The sequence below is a fragment of the Haliaeetus leucocephalus genome, unplaced genomic scaffold, assembly GCF_000737465.1.
Source record: "Haliaeetus leucocephalus isolate CR32 unplaced genomic scaffold, Haliaeetus_leucocephalus-4.0 Scaffold240, whole genome shotgun sequence".
Lineage (NCBI taxonomy): Eukaryota > Metazoa > Chordata > Aves > Accipitriformes > Accipitridae > Haliaeetus > Haliaeetus leucocephalus.
Window position 1 is genome coordinate 6,328,432 of NW_010972676.1, and position 18,978 is coordinate 6,347,409.

At 44.6% G+C, this 18,978-nt stretch overlaps 1 protein-coding gene across 4 annotated transcripts in view; it reads right to left on the reverse strand.

The window, feature by feature from the left end:
* Window positions 1-18,978, reverse strand: part of PAX3 (paired box 3) — an 80,798-nt gene that overhangs the window by 59,200 nt on the left and 2,620 nt on the right. For 2 of the 4 annotated variants that reach the window (XM_010568271.1, XM_010568273.1), the window contains exons 3-4: window positions 18,767-18,896; window positions 17,937-18,071 (exon numbers count right to left, since the gene is read on the reverse strand). In XM_010568271.1, coding sequence (XP_010566573.1) covers window positions 17,937-18,071; window positions 18,767-18,896 — 265 coding nt within the window. Of the gene's footprint in view, window positions 1-2,853; window positions 2,863-17,936; window positions 18,072-18,766; window positions 18,897-18,978 lie in introns of all 4 variants that reach the window. The other 2 variants (XM_010568270.1, XM_010568272.1) reach the window with 2 other exon arrangements.

The window sequence follows — 18,978 nt, forward strand, 5'->3', positions numbered from 1 at the left end:
AAAAAGTCCTCAGTTGTTCAAACTGTACAGAATTATCCATAAAGCCAGATTCAGATCTCTTTTACACTGCTGGAAAGCAAGGGACTTCGACAAAGGAACCACTCTGATTTGGTGCCAGCAGGCATCAAATCTGATGCCAGGACCAGAATCTGGTCTTAAAACATATCCTGTATTATGGCACTAATTCCTGCCAGTTTATTGGCACATCTACATGGAAGTACAAATTTGTAATGCCTCAGTCCACTATTTCTTGTTTCACAAGAGTAATTAGATTAAGTCAGTACCTCAAATTATGCTGGTTTCCTCTTTGTAACCTATCAAAACATACAAAAGGAGATTAAAAATTGTTCTCTTACTAAAATTTTAATCAGTGATATACAGCAACTACAGAAGCATGCAGGAAAAAGGAGGTGATGGTGACTGAATCCAAGTGTACTGAACCTGATGCTGAGTTCTTTACACAGCTCTCTTCCATGCTGCAACCAAGGACAGAGACAGATAAATGCCCAAACTACTATTTGTGTAACACAAACTTGTCAGACAAATTTTCAGGGTTTTATTCAATTTTGATACCTGTAAAGACTCATTCTGCAAGTGCCTGTGGCACTTACGCCGCAAGCGATGAATGTCTGATGAAAAGTGGCAGCAAAATAAGAATTTCTCCTGGTCCTCAGCTTTCCTCTATCTCAGTCTCTGGCAAATTGACAGTGTTTTAAATTAGGAGGAGGAATAGGGTAAAAATAATACTCTGAATTTATCTAGTACTTTTCCACTAGGGAAGTCAAAGGACATTTTATTTATTATTTTATAAAAATAAATAAGTACTCTGGAGATGGGAATACAGAGACATGATCATGGTCAAAAATGTTATATTCAAATTGCAAGAGTTTAAAAATGTTCCATGCAAGTGGGAACCAAATTCTCTCATTTCCCAAATATGTTTAAGCTCTGTACAGTTGATGCAAAACAAGGACAATTGTCCAATTCCCACTAATGGTCTAAGGCTGTCAACCCACAACAGAACTAAAATCCAAAACGCTTCTCTTTCCTTTACTGTTGAAAAACTAAAATCCCACTGACAACGCTCTACTAAATCCAAGCCTGCTGTCCCATTTTTAGCTCTAATTCCTATTTATTCTTTCACCCTTTTCCCCAAAATGGAAAATAAATTTATTGTAACAGATTGTTCACAGACTTGATTTTCAGAGAGTTAGATGGCATTGCGTTATGACAAAAGAAAAAACATTAATAGGTTGCGGCATTGCGCATTTGAAATTTATTATAAAATAGCATCGTTTCAGATGACTTCCACAACTGCACATATCTTTGTTCTGTGCTCCCTGATGAATACAAACACCCCTTTGCTTTGGTAACTGAAACTCTCTCAGCAATGAAGCTGAACTCACCTGAAATCATCAACGCAGTGGTCACCCATCTTTTTTCCACTTACAGAAATTTTCCTTGGAAGTTTTCTTCAATAGGTGTGTGAACTCTTGTGTAGCAAATTTAAGCCAATCAACGCTAAGCTGGCTTTTCTCAGTTACCTTCCACTGATGGTTTCAAAGCCATCTAGAGACTGTCTAGATAAATCATGTAATGCACTCCCAGCAAGTATCACCGCAACTGCTCCTATTGTGGGCAAATCATTTATTTTCAACCTAACCCTCACAGAAACCTCGTTTCCTTCAAACAACCTGACTGAAGTCAAGAATGCCTGAACATGTACAACAGGCTCCAGCCAAAAGACAGAGCACGCAAACAGAGATCTTCCACATCATCCCAAAGTTTTCTTTTCCATTCTTGAAGCCATCTAACTTGAAACAGTTACTGAAACACTTTATTGCCAGCTCATTCATAATTACTGGTTCCTCTTCCCCGCCGAATGCATAGTTAACTGAATGAGGGCCGTCATGGAAAGGGACTCAAATTGTAAGTCTGGCACAGCTAGATGATGAGGATAGGAACCCAGAGCAAGCACATAAACAACCGCTGGTCTCCTCTTGCAGCACTAAAGCCCAAATACAGGCTAGCACCAAACACACTTTGAGAACAGCCTACCCGAGCCTTTTCTGATGCTCAGATAAATGGCTACATGCTTCATGAGAAAGGCGACCCAGTGGTCTCCTCCCACAGCTTTGCTTGATGACTGGCTCTGTGGTGACACAAGTCGTGCTCACTGATGCTCACATACCGCTCCTGGACGTGGGCTGGCAGAGGGGTTGCTCTCTTGCCTCTACAAGCATTTCTTGAGTATTAGAGCTAAGATGTTGCAATATATCTTTTGTTCCAAAAGGTGACTGTCTTTCCCTACCCCACTCCCCACAAAGTGAATCGGCTTGCATGCATCAGCAGGAGCATCAGCATAGTTTAGGCTTGTGGCACAGACTGCTCTGCTTTGCGGTCTTCGGCAATCAGAATTGCTGCTTTCTCCATTAGACAACCTCTGGTTTCTCTGTTGTGCCTCTGCTTTTAACAAAGATTGATGTGACACACACAGTCCACTAAAGTAAAGGTACATTTTTTTTGCATGCCTCCGGAACACAGCCTTGCAGGTAACACTAGAACTCCTACTTAAATCCATTTCTAACCTAGGTAAATGACTCCAGACTGCTGCATTTAACATCCCATAAATAAATTCCTAGGTAAAAAAAGCTTTTAAAATTCACAAAATGAAATGACAATGTAAGGTCCTGTTGAAGAGCTCTTTCTGGATGCCATTTAGAGTTTCTATTTCCTATCACACAAGCATCCCCATTACAAACCCTGACGCTTTGCATACATACTGACAGACATGAAGTTCAGTGGCTGTTTTAATGTACAGCAGTTATATCCTTGGACTACTCATATTAAAACACATCGGGGCTATTTTCTCACCTTAAAGGCAATTTATAGTGTATGAATAATGACTATTTTTTGGAGGCAGAGAAACAGATCATCTTCCCTAGGAACACAGTCAAAAAACAGCTTCCCCTTCCATCTGGCGTGGTGCCTTCCCAGCAAGGCAGAAGTGGAATTTCCAAGACCTCTTTATGAATAAGCAATAAAAGACTCATAAGATGGGATAGTTTAGTAGCTTCCAAAAAGGCACATCAACTGGAGACAGAGATAGTTCAGGCTGGGTACTTGGGTTTGCACATGATCTATTCCCGCCTCTGCCACAGGAGGAGAGCGCCAGTTCCCAGCATGAAGAGCTCTCCCCATCTTACCTCAAGAAAAACCTGTCAGGAAAGAAAGAGCCTAGCAGTTTTTACTTTGGCCTTTGAAGTTCTTCCTTGGCTGACTGATGCTCACCCATACATAACTAGAAGAAAAGACTTCCATTGTGCCACTCTTTACACCAAGTGTATTATTCTCCAGACAAAAGCTTTCGAGTCTAACTTTTAAACACACCTCTCTTTAGGGTGTACTGTTTCTAAGCCATAAAATCTTTTTTGTTCATTAAAAAAAAAAAAAGACAGACAGCTTTTCCCCCTTAGGCAATCTACTCTGCTTGTTAGTTTTCTGTATTACTTTTTGCAGGCAGATACCACAGATGCACAGCAGTTAGCAAAAGAACAGCCAGTTCTCGTCCTCAGAAATACAGTATTTTTCCCCAGCATAGTCTCCAGTGGCTTATCCAGCCCAGCTTTAAACATGAAATACAACCATTGTAGGAACTCCCTGGTTTTAGACAAGACCTACTGAATAATCGCTCTCCCTGAAAACATCTCCAACATCTGGCTACTTGCTGCTATTTGCAGGGTCTGTGCACTGGGTCAGGGCAGGGATGCAGGAGCAGGGCAGGGGGTTAAGCAATGAACATGCTCAGCACCTGCTTGCTCTCTGCCTGATTCTAATCAGTATTCTCTTCTCATGCCCAGGAATGCTAGAATTCCCCAGTTTCCTCAAAAAAACTGAAACTTCCCCCCCCCCAAGGAAAGTGGGGGGAGGGGGAGGTAAGAGAGGAAAAAAAAAAACCCTCTTAGTTTAGGGTCTGACCAAATATCATTAAAGACAGTGCAAGTCTTGCCATTAAATTCAATAGGCTTTTTTGAGGTTTATGAGAAATCTCACGTGCTTGACACTATTAACTAGAGGAATTAGTGGTGTTTAAAAAAAAAAAGAGAGAAAAAAACACAAAACAAACCCCACAATTTTACTGTTTACTGATTGTAACACCACCATTTTCTTTGAAACTCTAGAAATCAGTAAAAACTATTTGTATCAGCAGCTCTAGAAATCAAATCTTGCCTTACTGCAAGTTATACTGCAGTTGCACATCTAAAAACTTTACTTTTCTTTTTTAAGACCTGTTGACAAGTTCAAGCCAATCTATCAACTGGAACTGGCTCCTCAGTTTATTGGCTCATAGCTTTATGTCCAAGACACTAGACTATTTCTCTTGGTCAGGAAAAATGTTTATAAAAGAAAGTACAGACTTCATTTTAAAAAGTTTAAAACTAAACCAAAACAGTTCATCTCTAATCAGTCTGTATAACACAAAATCCCACTACTGAGAAATGCATTCTGTTGCAACATACAAAAAAAGAGTGTTTAAAGCATGATATTTATCTCCTTTTTTCTGCTCAGGTCATATTTCTCTTTTAACAAGGACATGAATAAAAAAAAATTTAAAAATAAAATGTTTTAAGCAGCTATCCAGAAGTTACAATACGTTCTTAGCGAATGCAAGAGCAACACCCGGTTCTAGAAAACAGTGCAAGACCTGCGTGCCCAGTCACAACCACATAAATTTCAAGCATCAAATATTTGCTTAGAACCAAAGATTATTTGGATATATTATTGAATAGATTTTCCACACCACATATTTGAGAAAAATGCATGCTATTCATGGGAAACCCAGCAAAACCAGCGAAAAGTATGTATCATTAATTGCTGTACTCCAGTAAACACACTGTGGCTCCGAGCCTCTATGTAAATTGAGGCAACACCCCTGAATTCATGAACTTAATTCCAGACCATACTAGTTATTGATCTGCTTTTGCTGTAAACGATAGTAACAAAAGTATTAGAAATAAAAATGCTGAGTCTTGATCTACTTCATCAAAATGCACTCACCTAGTGCTCTGAGCCAGGGGTTGCAGGTTTACTCTGTTCAGTTAAGAAATGCTCCACGCCACGGGCCACTGGACCAGAGGGCACTCTCTGGCCCCTCTACAAACAACCTAGTGTTCCCCAGGTCTGCAACCCCAAAGTCTGGCAGCCCAAACTGCTCTTCCAAGGACAGGTTACAATCCCTTCTAGCCACAAAGCATTCATTCTAAAACATCATTTCATCTGGATTTGCAGTTTCAACAGATGAGCTATGGCAGCTGAACCTATATGGCACTTTTGATTTCTGGATCCCAGACATTTGGAAATACCATTGAGGAAGGAAAATGTCGTTGATCCCATTTCTAATAAAAAACCCCACACAAAGATACAAAGAGAAGATTTAGCCAAACAGGAGCAGCTGACAGACAGATCTCCTACATGCCAGCCCCTTCTCCACTGCACATGCCGCCAGGATGCACAGCAACAGGAGGAAAAAAATAAAAAATAAGGAAAGCGTAGAAAGCAAGAAACAACAGCTTCTTCCTGCTCTGGGGGATCATGGCCAAGCAGAGGCAAAGACCAGTAACCAGGGAGGCAAAGTGAGCAGTTCCATCTCAGCTGGCGCCAGGCACAGGCAACACAGAAAGTCACCCAAGAAACACAGAGCAAGTTATACCAACTCAAACCAGTTCTCTTCCAAACCAAACCCAACTCTTCTAGCACTAATTTTGCCATGACCACTTTTTTCTTGTTTGTTTGTATTTAGGGGAATCACTTACTTATAAACACATTAGTCACCAAGATCACTCTTTCCTACTCAAAAGGGGTATTAAAAAAGCTCCCTTGTCCCTCTCCAAAGATGCAGAACCACACTCACCACAGCCCCATCAGAAGACTGTTAAAGCCTATGGAAAGCCACCTTCGGCAGCCCCTTTCCCACAGCTGTGGGAACTTCAGCAGCAAACCAGAACCAGCTGTGCAAGTGGGGGGAAGCCACTGAGCCCAAATCACCAGGACCTAGGGTGTCTATTCACAATGCTGAACATCACCAAGTGCAAGACACCACCTCCAAAGCACAACTGTGACCACAACACCTCCACCTAGAGAACACAACAGTCCTGTGGAACCTTTAAACTTCACATTAAAAAAAAAAAAAAAGGCACTTACAAGCTACCCAGAAGAGAAAGGCAGAGCAAGGAGCTCCCCAGGTTGGAAACAGGGTAGCACCAACTCCCACCTGGGCTGGGAGTCACCCCTGAACTTAAAGGTACTGTACCCAGCCCTGAATCTTGAGGGGTCTCCTTGCTGCTTTGAACTCACACTCCAAGAAACACAACAGGTCTTTTAACCAAAGGATCCAGCCCTGCAAAACTGGTCCAAGGTAACCCAAGGGCACACCACTCCTCAAAACCCCTGAGGCTAAAACAAGAAGAGTAACATAGCAAGAAAACAAAGTGGGTCCAAGGACTTCTCCCTTTGCTGTCTTGGGAAACCCATCATTCTGCATGCCCTCCCCAGACTAGCCAGTGGCCAAAAAATAAGCACCGCATGGCCCATTTCTTTAATAAAGTGACTTCTCTGCAAGATTGGAAACAGATGAGTCCCTACTCCACTCTCTGATCACCTGGAGGATCTTTTTTTTTCCTCTTATAGGACTTTTCTGGGGTGTTTTATTTTTTTATTTATAACTACCATTATCAGGATTCAGATACTAGGTGTATTTAGGACTCTTATAATACTCACTTTAAATTTTTGTCTCTGATTTACTCTTCCAGGGCTGACAAGTCTGTTCCTGATGTCAGATTAAAAGAAATATTTATGTCATCAATCATCACTCCATCTTTTTGACTGCCAATGCAGAAGTACGGTAACTTTGAATCCTGGCTTGTTTTAAGTTCTTCCTTGGCCAAGTGACCTCTTAAGAGTTTGGAGAAAAATCCTCTTTATGCCTGTCATAGTGTAGGGTTTGACAACCATTTGAATTAGAGCTCCTGATTTCTTTCCCAAAATTTCATTTGCTGTGTTGATTAGGATCAAAGGTTGAGGGGAGGAATGCAGTTTAGGAGGACAGAGCGTGCCTCCCCTTGTGAAACCCTTCAGCCAGGGAGGAGCAAAGATCAGACTCGGCAAGCAGCACTGCCTCCCATCCTGCCAGGACTGAGGGAGCAGATTGGTTACAGAGTTTCTTGCAGCACAGAGCCTGGGGTTTTGTTTGCCTTTTTTTGCTAAATCATGTGTTAGAAAATTTTTAAGTGCAGTTCTCTAAAACAGCTCTTTTTAATTTGCTCTGCTTGTAACATTTTATTTTAACTATGCTTACTTGCCATGTCAGAACACTTATTTACCAATGAAAATATATGTTTAGTGCTATGAAGTCTTGCTAAGTCTGAGAAAATGAACGAGTTCCCTCAAATCTGAAATGTAATTAAACTTTCATATCAGGGCCAAATTCAACCCTAAGTAACCTGCACAGCCCTGCTGAGAGCAGGGGATCGTTCAGATGTAAAGCATAGTACAATTTGGTCTCAAGAACCTTTTTAAACATAGACAGCGAAGGAAATAATGAAAAGATAAACAAAATGTCTGCTGTATGCAGCCATTTTGCATTTTCACCAGGAGAAGTGAGCACCCGGAGAGCCTGCGATACTTTTTGCTGCTTGAGACCCTGCTGGGCACCAGCTCAGCACAGGCTGGCCCGAATGACCTGCCCTCAGCACACACAACATGCAGTTTATGCCAGTCTCAATGCTGTTCAGAAGAGGTGGACAAGCAGTTAGTTTCAAGGGCTTTTCAACACGTAACACTGTATTTGTTGGAAAACAAATTGTGGGTGTTAAAGCAACAGGCATTTGTGTGGCTTTCTGTATAGCTGCCAAAAATTTGAGCATTTTTGCTTGATCCTGTTGATTTAAAAGGGAGCAGGTCCAATCAACTGTGCTAAACCAGGGATGAACCCACAGGGCTTTTTCCTAACTGCAACAACTGTTGTAGGGTCTTCTAACTAGATTCCTAAGTGCTTTCTTCCATTATTTTCCAGTTCCACAGACAGCAGCAAAGACCATGGTTAAGCCATATACCATACACGTAATAGCTACCATAGGCAGCAAGAGAGGTTAGAGGACACAATGCCTTTCTCTGCACTGTATGTATTAAAAATTTAAAGAAAAATGTACAGAAAAATTTGTAGACCGACCTCCCTCCAAAATACCACACCATAAAGGTTTGATGACTACTCACTTAAAACATCACTCCTTGTATAAACAGTCCTTAGTCAGACAACTTTTCTGGCTTTGGTGAAACTATTAGAAGTGGGAAAGTTAAATTCGCAGGATGGTAGTTATTTGAAACTACGTATAAATACTGATGATCTAATTCAGCGTTTGCTCACAAACCAGCGTCAGTCCACCAGCTGCCGTGGAGTTAATCTTGATTTATACCTTGGTAAATAAAATTCCTGAGATATTTTTTTTTCCCTGAAATCCATACTTTGCAGGATTTCATTATGAAAATGGGAAAACAATGTATTTCACTTTCCATTTTCACATTTCTTTAGCTAAACACTTGCCACTTCCCTTTTGTGTGTCAAAACGCCTCCTTTCTGAAAACAACTTATTTTGCTGTTCACAAAACCAGTGGAAACCTGACTTCCAGCTAGTTCTGTGCAGGTTTTTTCTCACCACTCAGCTTGACCGGAGGGGCTGAGTAGGTGTCAGAGTCCTCACTGGGACACTGATCCCCCCCCAGCTCACACTCCAACCCTTCAGCACTTCACACCAGATCAAACAAATAGCCCTTAGGTCAAAATGAAAAGGAAGTCCTGCCACACCATCTTCAGTAAAAAGGGATTTTCTGTGGAAGCATTCCCTGCAACTCCCTTATCCTGGTTTCTATAAAACCTGTCTATATTCATCTCCACCTTTCTCTGAGCCATTTAAAGACATAGAGATGGAAAGCAGTTTTAAGTCCAATTTGGTTACAGTGAGTATGTTGGTGCTACTGCCTCGTGGAGGTTATGTGGATTACACATTGGTTGCATATTTAACAAAGGAAAGAGTCATTTTGCCAGAAGAACTGTAGTTGTTATTGCTTTTCTGGGCTGGTATATGGAACAGATCCTGATTATATTGGCATGAACAGTCCTACTTATTTGAATATGGCAAATAAGATTTGACGGGGGCTGAATAAGCTGTCTGCTTGCAGAAATGTCAGCTGCAGACAGTTTACTCCTCATACAATTCAAACCACAGTGATCTATGTGACATTATATCTGATAAAGGAATTACTACATAGTCATTTTTGGATCAGACATCCAACATGAGGCATGTCATAAATACGAAAATCCTTAAGACAGATCCTTATATGGACTTGTGCATGATATAAACATTGGTCATGTTTGGCAGAAAGTCTATATCCAGGCAAATATCCATTAAAAAAAAAAATCAAAAGGTAGAATGTATATCACTGTCCTCACCGCAGCTCTCATGGAAATGAACAAGTTGTGTTCATGGACTTTAAGGAAATTTGTACCTAAAATGCTTTCAAAGAATTTTAGCTGTTAGTCTGGGGCAAAAAGTCTGCTAAAGTAGCTGAGTACTTGTAAAGCATGCATGGACTGGTATTTTATTCTGAGATAACCAGACAAAATGAAAGCTGAGTGTATTTAAGAAAGGGAATGAGAAAATGCTGATTTAAAAAATTCTGGTTTAGCCATTTACTCTGCTGTTTGTCACTACAGCAGAGGAGGCTCACCCACGTAAAAATGAATGAGACATCAGGAGAGGCTCTCCGGCTTTACCAGGGTTCTTACTACTGTTTGTGAAGCTAAATTTCTGTGTCCAGATATGCCAGTGGAAGTAGCAGGACCTGGATCTAATGCTCACATACCCTACAATTCAGCTGAAACTTCATATCATAATTACAAGCCAACATAACACATCCAGATTGCACAGCCTCTTCTACTGAGGATGTGGTGGAATATACTTTACTATCTCTGAAATAAGTATAGCTTTCTGTAATGCAACAAGGAACTGATTATTCTCTTGCTTGCTCTTCTGCACAGCCTGGCCGATCCGACTTTCCCCCCTTTTTTGAAGAGGAGCAGTACAACTATCCTCGCTGATGCAAGTGTGGTCCATAAAATCAAAACTGAAGAAAATGCACAAAGAAATGCTGCAAGCTCGTTTGTGTCCCTTTATACTGAGAGCCCAATCTGGAGAAGTGGCTGGCTTCTCAAACTCCCTTTCTTTTATTGGCAGCCCTGGACCATTTATCTCCTGTGTGATTTGGTATACAAAGACAACTTTTTTTTTTTTTCCTTTAGGCTACACTCTTCAAAAAGATTATGTGCAACAAAATTAGTTTTATTAAAATTCAATTAAATACTACATATTTTACCTGTCATAATGGTAAAATTTCAGTGCACTATATATTAAAAAATGAAGTGATTTAAACAAAACCAAATCCAATAATGCTAAAGAAAAATCCCCCACAAAATGGTAAGCGCATACAGTGCATACATCCAACAGACCATGCAAAATAAGGATTCCATTCGAATTTCACATCTCATTAAAGACAATTTGGCCATTAATCCATATGGGTTTAGGAGCAAAGAAGGATTTTCCAAGACAGATAAACTGAAATGATCCTCCTTTGATCTCCAAGGTTAAGAATCAGCAACAATGGAAGATGAACAACAAGGGGCAGAACTACTGGCCTTTTTATGTGCCACAATGGCATCAGCAAACAACTACTTAATCAATATTTGGCCAGGGACACTGAAAACTTCCTTTTCAAATTTTAATTCCTAGTTGTAAAACAACTGTAGGGCAACCAGCAAGATAAGACATTAAACTGACTGCTTAATTGCCTTTTACTGTCTTACTAGTTATATATGCACATTCTTAATAGTTCGTGAATCTTTATTTACTAGGATGAATAAATGACCTGTCAACAATTACATCAAACTCCACTAACTAAATAGTCTCGGCGCATGACACACTTTAACTCTAATGTGTCCTCAGTGAGTTTTAATTTCATTATGCTTCACTTTTTTTTCTAGGCAGAGTGATTTAAACTGAATTAGTTTAACAGCATGGGGCAGGAGTACTCCAGGGCAAGTAAAGTAAAATGCTGTGCTCACACTGCACTAAACAAGGTCTTGCGGTGAATTATGTTACTGTACATCATTTTTATTAGCCAGAGAGCTCAGCGTTTGGGGAACACTTGGAAGTATCCTGCATTTTTATTTATATATTTTGTTCTTTCTCTAGCGGCATATGTTTGTTACATAGGATTTAAAGTGACATTTACATGGAGAAATTCACATTGGCTGGCTTGCTCTGATTTATTGCTTTGCGTTTCACTCAATTTCTTCTTAAATTAACCAGAGAGCACTTTGTAGTTCTGCTTCATTTCCCAATGCAGTTTTATTACACAGCTCTGGGGACTTGTGATAATTTATCACTATCAATTTTATTGGCTTCCCTCTTCTAAACCCTGTTCCAACCCTTATCAATAAGTAAACCTAATACTAAACCTTGCCCAAGTTAAGCGTTACATAAAAGCTTCGTCTTTAACTGATACAACAGAGAATTACTATTCGAAATCAGACCCGAAAAATAATCTCTTTTAAGGATTTCAACAGCACTGACTTTTACTTTCAGCATTAATTGCCAATTAGTTTTTTATCTAATTAAAATCTCCGTCTGTCTGCCTGCTGATTCCATCACTACCTCTATGTAAACACAGATACAAGGATCCTTGCCGTCAATGAGAGTTTTGCCAGAGAGTTTCACTCGGGATTAGAGTCACACTCTTGTTTAGTGGGTACTTTCTGTTAACAGAATAGAACAAATTTGGGCCCCATCCCTGCCTTCCCTGACCCACTGAGTAACTTTACACATATGAATAGGCCCTTTGAGTGGGACTCTTCACCATTACCTTCATATAATAGGTTTGCAGAACTGGAGGTCTGATACCCAATCCAGTAAACCCATTTTACATCCTAAACCTGAGGATTTCCCCCAGAGCTGCAGTTGCTCAGCACATTACAGGGTTGGTTTCAAAAAGAGCCTGATCTCTACCATGGTAAATTCCTACTGACATCAAGGATTTTGCAATCATAGGAGAATCCAGAAAGCCAAAGATAAAAATCACATTTTCAGAGCAAGTCCTAGCCACACCAAAGTCAACTGACCATGTTTCTTGTCTCAGCCTTTCCAGAATGACACTCTGTAAGTCTAACTGATTATTAAGATTTTCAGAACAAACAAATAAAATGCAAACTTGGGTACAAATTCAAGTTAATCAACTGCTGCGTGTCTGAAGCGATCCTGATATTTGCTAAAATAACATTTGCCTTTGTTCTAGATATATGCAATTAGAAAACTGAAACGGATGCCCACAGCGGTTCTGTTTGAATGGGCGCTGACTTTTTTTAAGTTGAAGAAAGTGTCCCTAAGATGGCAAAACATGCAAACCCATTAATGAAAACACAATTTCAAGAAAGGGATGTGATGTGTCTATGTACTACTTCAGAGAGCCACTGCTAGACTGAGTAACAGCCTTTCTTCCCACAGCTGGAAGTATTACTAGTGCTTATGTAAGTCGATTAGCCTGCAGTTAGTCTGACAATTAGCACTCTCCTCAAAGTCCCCCAGCTTGCCTTCAAGACAGGAGGGCAGGGGCTGCTCCTCGCATCTCTGGAGCAGCAAATGCTGCTCTGAAGTCACTCAAAACACAAATATTTAGCACCTTTCTGAAAATGCTCAGCATGCTGGGACATCGTGCTCTCGCTTGATGGTGAGGTCATTATTGATCGTTGAGGTCATCAGTTATTATTATTAGCTCAGAATAATGGTTTGGAAGTGGGAGCCTGGCCCAGAGCCCCACAGTGACAAGGGGTCAGGCAGAAGAAACAAAACTGGACTGGGCTTGCGTGGCATCGCCTACATCGATTTGCACTTGTGCAGCACCTGGCTTTTCTGTCCAGGGCTGGACTCTCACACAATATTGAGATATGAGGAAAGGAAGGGGAAAAAGACAGAAGATACTGTTAGCACTATCTGCCTTGAGCCAAATCCTGGAGTCACTGGGGAGTTTTTCTTAATTAAGCACTATTTTCTTGTCAGCTCTGAGAGCCTCAGAAACAAAATTCTGTTCGAGTTACATGAGCCGATTTCTTAGACCTGCTAGTGACCAAATATGTAAAGTATTGTATGAAATTCCAGACTCAAGAAGATGATTGCCTGCAGCCACAGTCATCACATTTCATTCAATAAGTGAATCTTTACTGGGAACATTGAGCAAGGGAACACGTTGTACTTCTCAGCCGTAAGACACAACAGTTATTTCACACGGCGAGCGAGTCCTTTTACCGCTGTGCCCCGGGAAGGGATGCTGAAGCAAAATCACGACACACCCTGCATCAGAACACAACCAAAATCTAACTCGGTGTCTGCCTTGTCCCATGCTCCAGCCACTAACCCAGCAGTCTACGATGCAGAAATGAATGGGATGACTCAAACTGATATCTGGTGCCTGCATGTTAATCCTGTCCCTTAGTAACTGCCTTTATTAGTTTAACAGCCTAAAAATAACTGGCTGCACGATACTGACCAACCCTAATCAAAACATCTGCAAGCCCATCTAGCCCGAGCTACCCTGTAGATCACGTGCCACCACTTCAAAGCCTGTGCATCAAGTCAGTAATTGTAACACTGCATCTAAATATTTAAGCTAGGGGCTGGTAGTCGCGTGTCCCATTTACAGTCAGCATCTGTCCTCTAATTCCATTACAGTACAAAGCAAAAATGTTTCCCAAAACTCACAAACAGGAAAAGCATCACACAGCTAGAGAAGCAGCAGCAGCTTGAACTTTCTAGCTGCTGAGCAGGGCTTTTGTGCTAAGGTCCCTTTTTTTCCCCCCTTCAAACTCCCCACATACACACACAAAAATAGGGGTGGTGCCGAAATTGTATTAATGTGAGCCTCAGGCACACAGAAAAAAAGAAAAGAGGAAGGGGAGGGAGAGGGGGGAAGGGTTTGGTCCGAGATGAAAGTAAGAAGGAAATAAAGGAGGCAATTTAGTCTGCTGTAGCCTGAATTGCTCTCAGTACAGCCAAGGGTAGAGGCTTGGGATGAGTAGGGCTCTTTTTGGACGGGTGCGCATGACTGGGGGAGGATCCGCCGGGACAGGGCCTGGGGGCCAATTCCGCCGGCCGGGAACAGAGGCCCCCTTTGAGGCTGGGCGGGGGGGTCCCGGCCCCCGGCCCAGCCCCCGGCCCCGGCCCCAGCCCCAGCCCCAGCCCCAGCCAGCGCCGCCCGCTCGCAGTGGGCCCAAGGACCAGCTCTACGCCCCATCGTTTGAGTGCTGAAAGCCACCCGTTTCTGCCAGAAAACAACAGCTATCTTATGAAGGGGGGAGTTATCAGATTAGTCAGCAAACCATGCCGCACATAACTCCGCTAAAGGTACAAGCGACTCCCTCTTCTGTGGCGGTTATGCTAAAAATATGCCCTGATGTGCCATATAAAGGCACAAAAGTTTCTCTCTCGTGTTCTTTATTTATGGCTTATGCCTTTAAGAAAAATGTAGCTCGCATGCAGAAATACAGATATGCTATTATAGAACTATAAGCTTCCTGATACACACTGTGACAATCAAGGTTTTCTTTAAATATATATCCAAAACCGGGGTAGAGGTGACACTGACAGACATGCCGAAATACAGCAAAGTGGGCTGCACGTGTGGCGTCTGTAAACGCCGGGAAGAGAATCATATTTAAGTGCCCGTGAACAGAGACTGAAACAGAATCACAGCAGGGCATATGAAAGTTTACCTACGCCTATATATGTGATGGGAGAAATCCCAAGCCACATAATACACTGTTTCTATCGCACATTTTTCAAAAATATCAAGTTTCTCTTCTCTCTAATCCCACTCTGCTGTAAGTACTCCCCAAATCCCAAATCTTGAATTAGCTACCATTAAAATTACAATTGTTATCCTTGCCCTCAGAAAAAAATGCCTCTCACAGAGTTACCCAAACGCTCACAGTGAGGAGGGGGATTTCAGGCAACAGAAGAAAATGTCCAGTACTAGGCATGTGCTGCCAAGTAGGAGAGTGATTCCCTGCTCCGTGCTCAGCCCCAGGATTTGTGTTCTGACCTATCCCACAGCCTTCCCTTACAGCACCCACGCTCCTGCTGCTGGGATACCTCGAGCCGAGACCAGAGCTATATCAATTACTCATACTGCAAAAGACTCTGCACTTTTTTCACTCCATAACGTGGAGCACTCCCATGGAGAACACTCAGCGGTGAGCTACAATGTGAAGGTTTTGCTGCGCACTGCAGGGATAATCCTTCGGACATACTGCAAGCAACCTAAGTGCCGGAGAGGGCACCCTCTGCGGCACCGGGCATCGCAGCCAGGCTGGTGGGCACTGGCAAATACGATCCTGCAGCATCAAAATCCTCAGGAGTGCTGCCAGTTTATTTCAGTAAGAGAGAAGGATCTGACCTGATGATTTTTATAGATGGAGTGAAATTGAAGCTCCTCTGCTGGCAATGGGAGTTGAAGCAGAACCTTTTTTGTTGGCCAGATACAGAAAGTAGTGGTGGACTTATTTCAGGGTTATTTTTGTCTTGTAATGGGCTCACTGGTGTGTTGTCCCTATAGTATCACACTATACGTAAGGCATGTGTGTGGTAACAAGTCCTTTCTTGAGCAGCAGCTCTCTCACACTGCAGCATCCCGGCCACTCCAGTAATAAGATTAAGCAACAGCTTGCCAGTCAGGGAGGGGGAGCAGGCGTTGCTGCGGGGAAGAGCACGCTCTCCCTCCAACTGCCAAACCTTCCCAGGCGCTGTCACAGAACAGAGGGATTATCAAACTGCCGTTTGCACAGAACTGCCCAGCCACGTTCATCCAGCAAAAATCTGCGTGCGCAAGGACAGGATAGGGCTGCGCTACCCCATTTAGTCAAGGGGAATTTTGCCACCGATTGAACTCGAAAGAAGCAAAGTAGGACACTCGTGTCTGCAGAAAGTGAAGGAGAGGGTACGTCAGAGGGCAGAAGGCAGCCTCCTCGTATGACCGTGCTGTGGGGCATGAGCGAGCCCCCGTTCGCAGGAAGGCACCGCCAGCCCCAGTGCTTTTCCTGCAAAAGTCTTGGGGCTTGCCCGGGCTGGAAGGTGGCAGCTGTGCACCCAGGCACTGATCTATGGTAGATCAGGAGCCCCGCTTTAAAGAGCAGAAAGTCAAAGAAAGGAAGACTGCTTCAAAGAGAAGTAGAGGGGTGGGTTATATTGATAATAATATTTTTTCTCTTGCTGTCTCTATGAATTACTCTTGGTTCCATAAAGCAGGTCTATTGTCAAGGCTTTCTATCTTCTGTTTCTAATCTCTGCTGAGAAATTCAGGAAGGCAGAAAAGCTAGTTATTTTAACAACTAGGGCACTGAGTTTAGCTATTTTTCCCTTGGTGCATGTCCCTCTCAGAACAATCCTCTGTTGAAGGAGATACTGGAGGAAACTCTGGACATAGGGGCAGCTAGAATGGGCAATCAAACTGTGCCTTCTGGCCTTAAAATCTCTTAACTCACTAGCATCTTCTGCATGTTTGTATTGCACACATCCATGCAAACACAGACACACAGAAGATGAGGCTTCCCTGAAAGCTTTAATAACAGTTAAAAACTAAGTTTCGGGAGTGTTTCTGGGTTTGTTCCTACACAACAAGGAGATATCCTACTGTTAAAGAACAGGTTTGAGTTGTCCTTCTTGAATGGCACTCAGCATCTCTAGATGTCTAGAAACGCTAGAAACATTTTTTAGGTAAAAACAGCTACTTTATCCACGGTGGAGAGTCCATAAAACTGCGTGGACCATCAGCTATTAGGGGCTCATTGAATAATTCATCCCTCATTGCAAGCCCATAATGTCTTTTCTCAGCCTTTTGTGGGGCTGTTTTCTCTTCCTTTCTCCTTGAATTATAAAAAGGTTGCCTTCTTTTGTTCACATCAAGCTGCTGCTAGCTGAAGCTTTGTCTGAGCAAAGCCAAAGTGTGAGTTTCAATGGACTCCCCCCTCTTTGTTTTCCAAGTTCATCTCCAAGTGTAGATTGTGTATAGAAGGCCTTCTTTGTAAAAGCTGGAAAAGTTGTACAAATGTTTGACCAGCTCATTTGGTACTTTTGTCTCGCCTTCTCGGGTGCCTGTGCATGTGCTGGGCAGCCACTTCCACGCACAGGCCGCCCAGCCCGGCCCTTGCCTGCCCCTCCGCTCCGGCCCAGCCGGGGAGCAGGGCACAACCGCAGCGGGGGCAGCAGCTGTCCCCCCCCCCGAGCAGCCCTTCGCCTCCGCCTTGTTCAGGTTGCAACCTCCCCACAGCCCCTGGCCAACCACCAACACAAGCTTTTCCCAGCAGCTTCAAGAGGAGAAGAAATGAAATGTGCGGCTCCCTGCCCTGCCCACGGCTGCAGACACTCAAGGCTCCGCAGCCTGTGGCTACAACCGCCCCTTCTGTGCAGCTGCGGCATTTTGGTCGGCTTGGGCTGGGAAAGCGGCCCCTGCGCAGCCATGCCAGGGGCTGCGCGGCCAGCTCCAGACCTCCCTGCTCCCTGGCCCCCATCCCTGCTATTGAAAGCCAAACCAGTGGCGACCCACATCTTCACCCCCAAGTCCGCGCCATTCCCACACACTGCAGGGTCGTCCCAGTGGGGGAACCGGACAGGGTGAGACGTGGCAGCCGCCCCGTTGGGGCTAGCTCCTCACCCTACACCTCCCTCTGCACTGGCCCCAGGATGACCTCCGGGAGAAGGGGAGTGATACCCACCAGCACCCGGGGCTGGCACTGGCCTGTCCCAGGGCTCCACCGAGCGTGGGGGGAAATGGGACTTTACCTCTTTCACTGAGGATGCCGTCAATGCTGTGCTTGGCCTTCTTGTCGCCTTCCTCCACCTCCTTCCTTTCCAGCTCGGCCTCCTCTTCCTCGCCTTTCCCAAACTTGCTCCGCAGGATGCGGCTGATGGAGCTTACTTCGGGGGGAGCGCAGAGCTGTGACCAGGCTTGTCCCCAGCAGCCCCCCGAGGTGGCCGGGCCGGGCCGGGGAGCAGAGCCCCGCATCAGTGCCGCTGCTTCATGTCCCCCCTCCCCGGCTGCTACCAGTCGCGGCTTTCGGGGGGGCGGCCGCCCGCTTGCCCCCCCCGCGGGGGTTTCCACGGGGCACCGTCCCGCACCGCGCTTCAGCGCCGGCACAGCGGCCCCGCAGGTATATTTTTGCCCGATTCCGGGCAGCGGATGATGAGAAAAGCCCACGGACACCCGCACAAGTATCGCGCCGGCTCCGTGTGCTCCCCCCCCCGCAAACAACCCACCGGCACAGGGAGCTGCTCCCCGTCTCCCCCTTCCCAGCCCCGGGTCTCCGGCAAGCCCCGAGCCCTCCTGCGGCAGCGGCCCGGCGGGGACGGTGGGGAAGCGGGGGGGAGGAGGAGGGGAGGGGGATGCAGTTGCTATTTAATTGAAAACACCCCCGCCGAGCGCAGGAATCCTCCCGGGACGCCTCTGCCGGTACCAGTGTGCTAACGCCGACCGCTTCACGGGCACCAGCCCGGCCCGGGGCTCCGCTCCCGCCGGCTACGGGGCTCGCCCCGGGTATCGCGCTGCCCTCCCCGTTCCGCCCCCGGCCCTGGCCCTCCGGGACGTGTCCGAGCCGCCCCCGGGCGCCCCGTACCTGACGGCACCGTGTTGCGGTCACACACCCCGTCCTTCAGCAGCTTGTCCCGGATCTCCCAGCTGAACATGCCCGCGTTTTCCCGCTTGTATTCTTCGATTTTCTTCTCAACGTCCGGCGTCGTCACCTGCTTCAGTAAAGACAAGGCGAGCGGGCACAGTCTGCAGGGCCGGGCGCGGCCGCGGGAGCCCGGGCTGCCGCCGCCGGGACCC